At 37.1% G+C, this 14,130-nt stretch overlaps 1 protein-coding gene across 1 annotated transcript; it reads right to left on the bottom strand.

The window, feature by feature from the left end:
• Positions 1 to 4,841: 4,841 nt before the first annotated feature.
• CRIPT (CXXC repeat containing interactor of PDZ3 domain) lies at positions 4,842 to 14,093 on the bottom strand. The gene is made up of 5 exons (XM_036263531.1): positions 14,008 to 14,093; positions 11,460 to 11,525; positions 10,617 to 10,671; positions 6,227 to 6,330; positions 4,842 to 5,945 (listed from the first exon to the last, which is right to left on the bottom strand). Exons 1-5 carry the CDS (start codon positions 14,021 to 14,023, stop codon positions 5,881 to 5,883), a joined length of 306 nt encoding a protein of 101 aa, XP_036119424.1. The 5' UTR covers positions 14,024 to 14,093; the 3' UTR covers positions 4,842 to 5,880.
• Positions 14,094 to 14,130: the final 37 nt, after the last annotated feature.

The following is a 14,130-nucleotide window of genomic DNA, read 5'->3' as shown; positions in this document are numbered from 1 at the left end:
AAGTTGGATAAACTAAGTTTATTCATCCTAATAATTTGCCATGGATTCTTTTGGAATCCACAAAATGCTGGACTGTGGCAAATAACGACAGTTGTTTCTTCCTTCTGATCTTTACACTTTTCCCTCCTTTGTCTTGTTTTATTGCACTGGCTAGGATCTCCAGTATGTTGAATAGAAGTGGTAAGAGTGGGCATTTTTGTCTTGTTACTGATTTTAAAGCCAATGCATTTAACACTTGATGTATTTGCTGTGGGCTTTTTGATGTTACCCTTTGCTAGGTTAAGGAATTTCTATCCTAACAGTTTTTATTACAATTGGTTGTTGGATTTTTTTTTAAAATGGTGTTTTTCACTAATTTGTTAATGTGGGTATTAAATTAATAGCTTTTTCTAATGTTGGCCAATCTTGCATTCCTGGGATTAATCCACATAAGTCACAAAATAATATTGTTATGCAGTACTGGATTCATTTTCTAATATTTCTAGTATCTCCATCTTTGCTCACGATTGATAATGCCCTATAATTTTCCTTTACAGTACTTGCCTGGTTTGGGCAACTTATACTAGCCTTATAAGTGAATTGAGGAATAGTCTCATTTTTCCTATTGCTTGAAAAAATTGTGTAAGTTTGGAAGCACTTGTTATTATAATTTTGGCACAACTCACCTATAAAACTATCCCAATCTGGTGTTTAACTCCTGATAAAATGTATTTAATGAGCCCAGCTGGTGTGGCTTAGTGGTTGAGCACTGACCTATGCATCAAGAGGTCGCTGGCTCCATTCCCATTCAGGGCCCTTGCCTGGGTTGTGGGCTCGATCCCCAGTGGAGGACGTGCAGGAGGCAGCTGTTCAATGTTGATGCTTCTCTCTTTCATGGATGTTTTTCTCTCTCTCTCCCTTCCTCTCTAAAAGAATCAATAAATAACATAAAAATTTTATTTAATGATTATAGATAGGTCCTTTCAGATTTTAAACTTCTTCTTGAGTCAATTTAAACCCCTATTATTTTCATAGGACACTATTTCATCTAACACTTTTCAAATACAGGGGCAGGCAAAAGTAGGTTTACAGTTGTTAGTACATGAGTTTATTTTTCCACATGAACTGTAAACCTACTTTTGCCCACCCCTGTGTATAGGTAACTGTAGACAAACATTGATATGATAATCTCAAATTTGTGGAGTTAGTAATACCTGAAGTACTAGAAAGTAGAGTATTTACCATTTTCTGGAACTCTTCTTTCTTACATTTTCTATCTTCCTTTTGAGCTCATTTCCTTCTCCCTGATATGCTTTCTGAAAATGCCCTCTAGTGAGCATCTGTTGGCTGTAAATGCTCTTGCTCTCCTAAAAATGTCTAATTTTTTTTTATTTTTATAAGATTATGACAAAAATTATATCTGTTCTTAAACTTTGGATGGTATGGGAGACCCTTTTCCTCTACCTTTCATGTCTCATTTTGTTTCATATGTACACATTTGTTTTTGGATCTTTGTGTGAGGTCTCTAAGAGATTTTCATTCCCCGCCCCTCCCCCTGGGTCTTCCCAGGGCTAAGGCCAAGATACAAAGTATTCCTACTGTCTTTATGTGTATACTGGCACTATGTTCTACACTTTACTCTATATTCTTTAAATACCATGATACTGCAAAAGACAAAGAGAGGCTAAAGAAGTGTTCCAGATTAAAGTCACAATAAAGTAACATATGATCCCAGACTAGATTAAAAAACAAACCCACAGCAATTGAACAACAAATGGAATGGGAAGAAGGACTGTAGATGAGGGTATTGCTGTCAATGCTAAGTTCCTGAATTTGACAAATGTACTGAATATGCTTGTTCTTATGAAGTACAGATGTGGTATTAAAGGGTGAAGAATATGATGTCTGCAATATATTCTCAAATGGGTCAAAAAAAATAACAAGGGAGAAAACAGTAGAGCAAATATGAGAAACATTAAAGAAGAAATCAAAGTGCAGATAAATATATGTTAAAATTCTGAAACTGTTGCCTTGCAGGGCTCTGCTTTATGCACGTCTCTGATCTAACAAACTTCCCACCTAGCTCAAGCCCATGGCTTTGTCTTCCATGCATGTGATGCCCTTTAAAAAAAGGCTTCAGCTCTGGCTGGTTTGGCTCAGCGGTTAGAGGATCAGCCCACAGACTGAAGGGTCAAGGGTTTGATTCCTGGTCAAGGGCATGTACCTGGGTTGCAGGTTCCATCCCTGGCCCTGACTGAGGTCATGTGGGGGGCAACCAATTGATATGTCTCTCTCACATAGATGTTTCTCTCTCCCTCCCTCCCTTCCACTCTATCTAAAAATCAATGGAAAAAAAAAATCCTTGGGTGAGGATTAACAAAAAACTAAAATAAAATAAGGCTTCAGACCTGGGGGACTGGCAGACACTCCTGAAGGGAACCACTGGCTTCGGTGTTAATTTACCCTTCGACTCTGCACTTTCCCTTTGTTTCTGGCTTCTAAGGATCATCATTACTTTTTTTCTTACCAGTTTAATTATATACATAATTTAAAATTACATACATAAATTTTATAATTACATACATATGTAAATATGTAAATATTTTCCAGGATTTTTGTTGTTGTATGGTAAGTTTCTCTGGTTAGCTTGTTCACAATGTTGCTGGAAACTTAAGTCCATCTATTTAACCTTTTTTTTTTTTTTTTTTTTTTTGCATTTATCTTCAGATAGAGCAGGAGGGAGAGAAAAAGAGAGAAACATCAATGTGAGAGAGACACATCGACTGGCTGCCACCCACAAAACCCCAACCGGGGACAAACTGCAACCGAGGTACATGCCCTTAGTGCAGTGGTTCTCAACCTTCCTAATGCCGTGACCCTTTAATACAGTTCCTCATGTTGTGGTGACCCCAACCATAAAATTATTTTCATTGCTACTTCATAACTGTAATTTTGCTACTGTTATGTCTTAGGCGACCCCAATGAAAGGGTCATTTGACCCCCAAAGGGGTCACGACCCACAGGTTGAGAACAGCTGCAGCGGGAACAGAATCTGGGACTCTCTCGTCCGCGGGCCGACACTCTAACTGCTGAGCCAAACTGGCCAGGGCTATTTAATCTTTTTTGAAAATTACTGACATTATTACAGAGGTCCCCCATTTCCCCCTTCTATTTGATCTTCAAGTTGCTAAAACAGTAAATCTTTTAGCGAGATGAAAAACCAAGAAAGAACACCATTGCCATCTGGTGGAGAAACGCACTATTACCACATTTAAATGAGACCCACTTGGACTCAACTTCTCATTCCCCCAAATTTAGTTAACAGATATTGTCAAATCTTCTATTATCAGGTCTTTCTAAATTTTCCTTTGCTTCCATTTTTCCTAGTACCACCTTAACCTTGTTCCTAGTTTGTTTGTTTTACCAGAATTGTTGCTTTTGAACCAGCTTCTCTTTAGTCATTATTCTTTCAATGTATTTTCCTTGTTCCTATTGTCACACCTTACTTTTACAATTTTACATTAATTTGATGGGTGCTTATCAATTTCTTGCTTATAAGCAAAATTTTTAGAACCAAGAACAGTAGTCTAACTAGGGATGAGAACAAAGTAAAGGTCCAATAAATGGTACATGAATTTTAAAAAGTATTTAGTACTATTTGTTCATTTGCCAAATTTATCTGGAAGGCAGCATATGTACAGAAGTTTCCATGTTTTTTCTGTGACAACAGACTGATGAAGGACATTCGCATACTCCTGTGGGCCTACCTAGAGTTTTTTTTTTAAACTTAAAATTATATTTAATTACAAAATACATGACCAATATGAAAAATGAGTAATTATATTGATGATGTTGGGAGCAAAGGTTCTTACTGTAGAAGAAGACACAAATATGTAATGGGGAAAGGCAAGGAAGAATCCTGTGGGGTTATATTGGAATTGGAGATATCAATAAAACTTTTAATTTTTAATATATATATATGTTTTCGTGCTCTTTCTGTTGAAGAGGTCTAGAGGCAATGACATCCCAGCAGGCCCAGATCTTAGATTCTAAACACCACTCTCCACTAAAAGAAACTAGGGATCTTTGGAGAAGTGACTGATTCTAGGGCTGAGTGAGAAAAGAAAAAAAAAACAAAAAAAAACAAAACAGTAAGATAAACTTGGAACACTTGTGCTGGAAAATAAAGAATTTCTCAAAAAATGCTAAGAGTATGCCAAAAAGACCCAGGGGCCAGCTTGAAAGGTTTCCCACTGGCCAAAGCCAGGATAATTTGACATCAAAACAAATGAGAATAACAGACTGAATAAAAAAGGAATCCATGAGTTCATATTAACATAAGTGATAAAAAGAAAAAGCTTTTTCTTACAATAATGCCAACTAATAAGTGTACAAGGAATGATATAATTAGAAAATCACCATTTGGCAGCAATCAAGTAATAATGATATAATACTTATATTCTGATGTCAGGTTTAACACTAACAAAAATCTTGATAGGAGAACTTGAGTCTGGCCACTGGATCATTTATGGAAGGAGGCTAATCAGGGCATAAATATGAAATGTGAGTTGTGGAAGTCGAGATTCCAGTTAATACCTGAGAAATGTACCTCTTCCAAAGTTGGCCAACCCAACCATTAATGTATCTGGACAGCTCTCTAACTGGGCCTATTATGAGTCCCTTTTGTTGATTTTAACTAAAAGTCCAAGATTGATTAAAGCATGAGAAGATACTTCCTGCCTTCACAGCTATTGTATTATATTTTACAGTATCCTTGTGATCTTTCTAGATATTAGTAACATATCCCAGGAACGGTTTAAAAAACTTGTAAATTAAACATTTAAAACTTTATTTTCCATAATAATTTTAAAATAAAAATGCAATATCTATACTATGTATATCATTAGGTTATCTATTCTACACATTTTATAGTGATAAGTATTTATACATACTGTACTTGGCAATGGGGCATACTTTTTTGGTCTCCCCTATCAGGCTGTAGGTTTGTTTAAAAAGTAGAAGTCCTAAACCTCTAAAGGTGGCATTTTAAAAAATATTTCTTTGAAGGTACATATATGTATTTTAAGAATCAAAACGTTTGCTTTGTTCTATTTATTTCTTTTGCAGGGGGTGGTAAGGGGAATTAAAATAGTTTCATTTTTGCTTTTCAAAGAGCTTTCCCAAAGAGTGGTGATTCATTTCCATTATACATCATCATAATGAACACTGTTCTCCTGGCTCATTAGTAGTGTGAATTCAGTCATGTGTGTAGCGTGTATTTTACTAAAATCCAGTGTATCCATTTGGATACATATGGAGTGCCCTTTCTGTTCTTATTCTCCTATGAAAGGTATTAGCACTATGGCTTCAAGAACAAATTTTTAAAATCACAAATACCACTTGTATTTGATTTGGGTCTGGGCTAACTTCTAAGGAACCATTTAGCAATAACGGTCACAGATAAATACCCTGTGAAGCTGCAATTAATTAAGGGACTGCTTATTCTAAGAACTAGACAACCAACAAGGAAATGAGGGGAAAATTCTAAGTCTGATGCCAAGTTCTGAGCATCAATAATCCCCTTTTCACTTTTGCAACATATATAAGTAAGGTAGAGGAAAAAGATAAGAATTATATGAATAACATTAAATAAAAAGTGCATACAGAACGGGGACAATATTTTTGTTGTTAAATTTGCCTCAATAAGATGTCTGTAAGGCAAACTAGTAACATTGTTGCTATTCAGAATTTCTAAAGAGCAAAAGAATGAATCAACTTCCCAGGTTTAAACTTAATTGTCTTAGAACATGTTATTTTGTAACTTGAACATCTCTGATATGCCTTGAAAATTTGAAGCAGAAAGCAAAATCATACAGACAGCCAGAAACTTCATAAATACATCTAGACGGACGTTTGCTTGTAGTTTTTGGTATCCAAAACCTTTTTCCCACACATTGCACAGATGCCTAAAACAAAAGAAAACATGTGAGCGTCAAATCACAATAACAATAATACCAACAAATATCTAATACCCATGATTTGGTTAATTTAAGTCAACCCTGAAGCTAAAACCATAATTTTACAACATCAGAAAAGAGAAAAAGAAAATTTACACTTTTAACAATGAACAAGTTCTATTTTGCCTTAGGAAAAAAAAAAGGACATGATTGTAATAGAATTTATAAAGGCTACTCCAAATCAGTACCAAATAGGAATGATATGCATGAAAAAATGGTATTAAACTTACCCTTTTTGTAGGCACAGCCCTGGCAGTAATTAGAACCTGGCTGGTGCACAGAACTTTTGCAAATTCTGCAAGTGGAGAACTTATTCTTTCCATATGGATCGAATCTAGAGATTTTTTTTTTAAAAAAAGAAAGATGTATGATACCGTAGCAACACTCTTAAATAACCTCACTTAAGCAACAAATGGGTTAATCCATGTTCCCCATTTCCTCTATCAAACTCTACAACTGATAGGCACAGCACACTTCCAGCGGGCTACTCTATAAAACGCCTGCACGCCTCTGCCTCTTCCATGCAAGCTGGATGTTTATAGCCAGTGGTACTTAATCCCAAACCTGTTTATAATCAATGTATTTGTCAATCTATTTGTTTGATATAAATATTACGGAAACTGATAAAATGTGAATGCAAAAGGTGTGATTGATTCCATTAAAAAACAAGTGAATGCTTTAGGATGACTAGTTATGTGTGAATCATTAAAACTAAAACTACCATCGATGTCTGGCCGGTGTGGCTCACTGGCTGGGCATTCACCCATGCACCTAGAGGTTGCCAGTTCAATTCTCAATCAGGGCACAAGCCCACATTGTGGGCCAAACCCCAAGTGGGGAGCATGCAGGAGGTGGCCAATAGATGTTCTCTCTCATTGATGTTTCTCTCTCTCTCCTCCTCCCTTCCTCTCTCTCTAAAATCAATAAAGATATTTTAAGAAATTAATAATAAAAAAAAAACCCTACTATTGATTTAGTATGGGTAAGACAATTAATTAATTAATCAATTTATTTTTGTTAATCCTCACCCGAGGGTATTTTTCCATTGATTTTTCAGACAGAGTGGAAGGCAGAGAGGGAGGATGGGAGGGAGAGAGAGAGAGAGAAAGAGAAAGAAACATCAATGTGAGAGACACATTGATTGGTTGCCTCCCACATGACCCGAAATGGGGATTGGAGATCGAACCTGCAACCCAGGTACATGCCCTTGAATGGGAATCAAACCTGCAATTCTTCAGTCAGCGGGCCAACACTTTAACAACTGAGCCAAACCAGCCAGGTGGGTAAGACGGTTGTTAAAAATTGGGGGAAAATCGTAAGTAGGAGGATTTGACACTTTGCAGCTGTCAGTTTTTGCTCCATTTTAAAGCTACTGGAAATATATATTCTGGTTATGAATTATATGAAGAAAATGATAAAGAACTCATATTCAAACAGCTTTGTCTGGATACCAAATGACTGTTGAGTGTATATAGTTATGTGCTTTAATTAAAAAAAAAAAAGTATATGGATTTTTAAAGATTGCCTACTTTCACTGATGTCTTCAATGACCTGATCTCTTCGGATAAAAAAGATCGTACTGCCCTGGCCGGTTTGGCTTAGCGGTTAGAGTGTCAACCCACGGTCCAGAGAGATGTGGGTTCGGTTCCTGCTAAGGGCATGTACCTCGGTTGCAGTTTGTCCCTGGCCCCGGTTGGGGTTGTGTGGGTGGCAACCAGTCGATATGTCTCTCTCACATTGATGTTTCTCTCTCTTCCTCTCTCTCTCCCTCTTGCTCTATGCAGAAATGTCCTCGTGTGAGGGGGAAAAAAAAGATCCTACTAAATAAAAATGCCACCTTATAGTGACTCAAGTACAAAACAACGTCACTTTACACCCCACAAGAGAAGGTAGGCACTATTCTTTTTCATGTACTCAATTTGTTTCAACCTGTATGTCTGGAGATTACTTTTTCTTAAAACCCTATTTTCTCCTTCTAAGATGTATATTTTAACATCTCTGAAATCTTTACAATTGGCAGAGCCTTTTCTTTCCAAAGTGAAAGATTTAGAGAATTCAAAAGTAATAGCTACTTTTTAATGATATCAGAGTAAATTTGGGAGCATAAAGGAACTAGAAGTATCTAAATTCTATAATCTGTACAAATAACAACTTAGTCAATAATAACCAAATGGTCTTAGAAGACAGCAGTAAGTCAGTCAATAATACTTAGTATGACACTGCTTATCACTCACTTTTTTTTTTTTTTTTATTCTCACCCAAGGATATTTTTGCATTTATCTAAAGATAGAGCGGGAAGGAGAGAGGGAGGAAGAGAGAGAGAGACATCAATGTGAGACAAACACATCAACTGCTTGCCACCCACACGATCCCAACTGGGGCCAGGGACAAATTACAACCGAGGTACATGCCCTTAGCAGGAACCAAACCCGGGACTCTCTGCTCTGCGGGCCGACGCTCCAACCACTGAGCAAACCAGCCAGGGCAACACTGCTTATCACTTAAAAAATTAAGTCTATTGTGCTATTTATGTGCTGGGCACCGGATATAGTAAAAGCTTTATTTTTATTATTAGTTCTAATCCTTGAGATGATGTTATCAAACAGGTATTTATTTATTTAGTAAATATATACTGAGTGCCTACTACTGTTTTAAATACCAAAGATGAACTTGACAGACAAAGCCTCTGTCCTCATCACGATGACATTCTAGTGAGAGGAGATGGACAATAAGTAATGAAACAAACACATTTTCCGGATAGTAATACATGTTGTAGAGAAAAATATAACAGGATACGGTGGCATACATGAGGGGAAGGAGGGATGACATAAGTTTAGATGCTGGTTAGGGACTCTCTCTGAGGATATAACATTTCAGCCAAGACTCAAGTAACAAGAAGGAGGCAGCTATATAAGTTCTGAGGGGTGAGCTCTCGAAGGGAGCAGTAAGCAGAACCCCTTCCAGCGGGAGTGGGCTTGGCATATCTGAGGCAGGGGTTGCTACCACAGGAAGTCAGAGAGGTGGGTGGGGCCAGATCATGGTGGACCTTGTAAGAATATAGTAGGGGCTTGGATTTTATTCAACATAAAAAGAAAACCAATGGAGGTTTTGAGCAAAGAAGTTACATGTCCTTTAAAGGGCCGGTCTGCTTACTACACTATAAGACAACTATAGAGAAATAGAGAGGAAGCAGGGAGATAAAAGTTATTAAGTGACCGTGGTTTGGAACGTGGTAGTAGCAGTGAGATGAACAAAAGCAGGTGGATTCAGGTTGTATTTTGGTAGCAGAACCAAAGAACTTGCTGATGGGTATGGGAAGTGAGGAAAAGGAGGGAGCCAGTAAGGAATTCTAGCTTTTAGGCTTGTACACCTGGACTGGACAGTGATGCAATGAGAAAACTACGATCAGAAGACTGAAAGGGAAAGGCCACCTTAGACATCCAATAGGGTGAGTCAAGTAGACAGCTGGATCTATGTTTAGAGCTCAGAGAAGTCAGAACTAGAGAGATACGTTTGGGAGTCATTAACACATAGTTTGAACTTGAAACCATTAGACTCAAGTCAATGAGGAGAAACTATAAATTTATAAAAAGAAGGAAAAAAAAAAGTCTAGGATTGAGTCCAGGGGCATTTGCCTGAGAAGAAACAGCCAGTGAACTGGGAGGAAAGAAGAGTGTGATATCCCAGAGCCAAAAGAATAAAGGGTTCCAAAAAGAAAAGATTTGTTCAAAGTGAGCAAAGAAGTAGACATCAGTTTCAAAGGTCACTGTGATCTTGGCAAGAGCAGTTTCAGGGGTGTGGTTGGGATAAAGGCCTGACAAGAATGGCTGAAGGAGAGAATGAAGCAAGGACACTGAGAAAAATCACCTCCGCTGTGAAGGGAAGCATGGAAATGGGGTGGCAGTAGCAAGGGTTCATGGGGTTTTTAAGACTGAATATAATAAAGCATGGTGTCAAGAACTGTTTTTAAGGCGGGAGACATTTTTACCCCCATTCTCATAGGAAAAGTAAAGCAACCAGCTTAACTTGTGTAAGGTCACAGAGATAGACAGTGACAGAGTCTAGATTCAAACTGAGGTCTGACTCCAGAACTTATGCTCTTTCCACATTTCTCTGTTGCCTCTGATTTGCAGAATAATTGAGAACTAGAAAAAAATAGAAGTTACGTTTTCTGGTGAAATTAGCACTATTATCTTCATATACTGATACAGTGAGGAAGAACACGGTGAAACCAGCAGGTTATAAGAGATAACTTGGTTTTGCATGGTGGGAACTACCTGTTTTATTACAATAGAATGATGCACACCAAATCCACTTCAGCAAGGTTAATGTTAAAAAAAGTAGTAATTTTTGCTCGGCTGGTGTGGTTCAGTGGTTAAGCATTGACCCATGCATCAAGAGGTCGCCGGTTCGATTCCCAGTCAGGGCATATGCCTGGGTTTGGGTTCAACCTCCAGTGGAGGGTATGCAGGAGGCAAGCCCATTGGATTCTGTCTCATTGATGTTTTTATCTCTTTTTCTCTCTCCCTTCCTCTCTCTCTAAAAATCAATGAAAACATATTTTTTTAAAAAGAGCAGTAATTTTACATATTATTGCTCTATAGCTACTCTTATACCTACCTTGCTTTTTTTGAGGTCAAAGCTTTATTTTCATTCAGCTTTCTTCCACCACTTTCTATATCGAAACATACATATATTTCAGTGAGTTATTGCTACACATTTCATAGATAATATATATATCTAGCATTAAACAATAAAAAAGTTCATTTTTTGACCTCCTACCAATAGATAAGGCTGTATCAAAATTTTCAAAAATCCTCACTTAATAGTCAGGTTCTTAAGACATTACTTAATAGAAAACAAATATTTATTAGTAAAACAGTAACAATTTAGATAAAACACAATCATTTTATTTCTCAGACTCAAAATAGGAATTTATAAATGGTTCTACATTTAATTTATTCATTGTAAAATCTAGAAATCACTTCTTTGGTGTCATAGACCTTGAAGGAAAGTGTTTCTTTTCCTTCCCTTTGACATTTGCACTATATTTAATGATTAGGAAGGTGATATTGGCTAGTCTGTAATAGTTATTTTATAGCAAAAAAAATTTATTAAGAAGGTGAAAACATTGAAATGATTTAAGAATACAAAAATCAGGTGAGAAGAGGGGAATCAGATACCAACTGTAATTAAGCTAATCAAATCAATTACTATGACATACTCATTGCTTGAAAATCATTTAATCATTTTATTATCTGTTGCCTACCAAATTAGGAACCCCAACATGTAACTGAGAGAACCAAATAAGACATTAAATTGTTGATGGATCCAACATAATTTAATGTTTAATAGATGACATATTTTGTACACATCATATTTTACTTTATAATGATCTAAAAGCTAAAACATTATTCATAGGAAGTATTTGATCCAACTTCTGTGTTCTAAAAGGAAAAATACCTGTGGTATTCCTTGCACCATCTTTCCATGTATCTGGAGTGATGACAGTACCAAGTTTCTTTTCACCTGGTATAACAAGATAGTAAAAGTAAAGGGAATTAGTATTTCCTATCTAATAAATACACTATATTGTGCCAAAGTTCACAATGGTATCAACAGTCATATAGTAGGGGCCTGTTCATGCTGGGGTCAGGGCCAGGGAACTTAGACTTAAGGTATTAACTGTGGGTAATGGATAGCTAACTGACTCTTAGTAAAATTTGTAGTATAATAGGCTTCCTCTGTACTTTAAATAAATCTTATAAATCTGTTCATTCCATAAATATTTACTAAACATCTATAAACCATTTATACCATGTATAGGCATCATACAAAATACAGAGAAAAAAACCTGAGGAGTTAGATAAAATTCTAAATTTCTAGGAGCTTTCTGATTTCTCTAACAGTAGTCCTTAACTAGGGTTTTATGGGTGGACCTTAGGAGATAGGTGAACTAGATGAAATTGTATACACACCTTTATTTATAAACTCTAGTAAGAGTCTACAAATTTTCAAAAATCCTCATTTAATAGCCAGGTTAAGACATTACTTAATAGAAAACAATTATTTATTAGTAAAACAATAAAAATTTGGCTAAAGCACAATCATTTTATTTCTCAGACTCAAAGCAGAACTTAAAAATAAGGGTCTACATTTAGTTTATCCATTGTAAAATCTAGAAATCACTTCTTTGGTGCCATAGACCTTGAATAGTGAAAGGGTTTCTTTTCCTTCCCTGTGACATTTGCACTGTATTTAATGATTGGAAAGATGATCTAGTAAGAGTCTATAGCTTTCATCAGATTTTCAAAGGGTTCAGAGAACCAAAAAAACCACAAAAGTTAAGAACCACTCAACTAAAATATAACCTGTAAAATTAAAAGTATAATAATTGAGAGCTAAAATAATTTAAGAGCTAATATACTAGGAGAAATTCCATGGAGAAAGAAACAACCTCAGCTAGGGAAAACCAGGAAAGCTCTGTGGCAATGGCAACAGAAAGGGTATTTGGCAATGGGACTGTGAAGAAAGAGGAGGAAGGAGGAAGACAAACTAGATAGAAAAAGGGCACATCCTGAGGAAAGGTATGGAAAGTTCAGTGCACATGGGCATGCAAAATTGTTCGGTTTGGCCAAAATGTGAAAAGGATAAGGGTTAGTGAAAATGAAGTTAGAAAGATAAGCTGAGGCCTTATTGTGGAAGGTGATCCTGAATGCCAGACTCCAAATGTAGAAACCCCAAAGAATTCTCTGCACACTTAGAATTTATTAAAGTAACTTGTCCACGGCCATTCTTTCACTTAATATAAGATCTGTTTTTGTTTTTTGTTTTTTTATCCTCACCCGAGGATATTTTTCCATTTTTTGTACAGATAGAGTGGGAGGGAGAGAGAGAGAGAAACATCGACGTGAAGGGACACATCGAGTGGCTGCCACCCGCACAACCGACCAGGGCCGGGGACAAACTGCAACCGAAGTACGTCCGCTTAGCGGGAACCGAACCCGGGTCTCTCCGGACCGCAGGCCAACGCTCTAACCGCTGAGCCAAACTGGCCAGGGCATAAGATCTGTTTTTGAAACTCATGGCTGTCTGTGTTCAAAATTTTATACACTGGGGGTATATAAACAAAATGGATTATGTTAATTACACAGTAATCAAGATAAAAGGACTTGAAACATTGTCACAGAAGAGCCAGATATGTCTAGCTTGGGGAAAAAGAGAACTGGGCATATGACAATTTTTAAACATAGTTTTGTGAGTTAAAAAATCATAAGATATCACTGGATGGCAACTATTAAGAGGAAAGACTCTTCTAAAAGCCAGTAAAATCTACAGACTGCTTTGAAGGTGGTGAGAATCTCCTGCCACCTTGCCTCAATACGTAGGTATTCACGAAAAAAAACGCCGAAGCCATTGGTGAGATACTGACTTCAGGTTGTCAGATAAAATACAGGATGCCCAGTGAACTTTAAGTTTCAGATACACAACGAATACTTAAAAAAATAATAATGTCCTAAAAGTAAGTGCTTCGGGACAAAGCATTCCTTACAGTAGGAAGGAGCAGCAAACAGAACCAAGTCATAAATACTGTATGGAATATACTTACACTCGTTGTTAACCTGAAATTCAAATTTAACTTGGCGTCGTTATTTTTATTTGCTTAAATCTCGCAAATGTAGAAATGACTTTTAAGATCCATTACAGCCTTTAGGGTCTGTGGGGAGAGGGAGCCAGTCAAGAAGCTGTACGGGATGATATTCTGGTTTTGGGGGAAACAACACAAGTAGACGAAGAGGTGCAAAAACTGAGACCACCCGGAATGTAAAACATATAGGATAATACAGTCGTCAGGGAGGGGCAGGAATGGTCAAAGGACAGATAGAAGGGCAGAGGTTTGAATCAGAGATCTGTGGCCGAACAAAAATAAAAAAGCAAAGGAAAAGTTCTCGGGGAACTCCAGTTAGGTTCTCCTACCCTCCTTCTTCCGCAGAAGCGCCGCTTAACTCACATTTTTCGCACACCATCCTTCTGCGTTGGGTCCTTCAGTCGCAGCAGCAGCTTAAAAACATCAACACAGCCAGAGAAAGATACCCCTTCCGGGTTAAAAAAAAATCCACTTCCGGCCCCTCCG

This window comes from Molossus molossus, unplaced genomic scaffold (assembly GCF_014108415.1).
Source record: "Molossus molossus isolate mMolMol1 unplaced genomic scaffold, mMolMol1.p scaffold_m16_p_15, whole genome shotgun sequence".
Classification (NCBI taxonomy): Eukaryota; Metazoa; Chordata; class Mammalia; order Chiroptera; family Molossidae; genus Molossus; species Molossus molossus.
The sequence above is the reverse complement of the archived record's forward strand: the minus strand, read 5'-3'. Positions and strand labels throughout refer to the sequence as shown.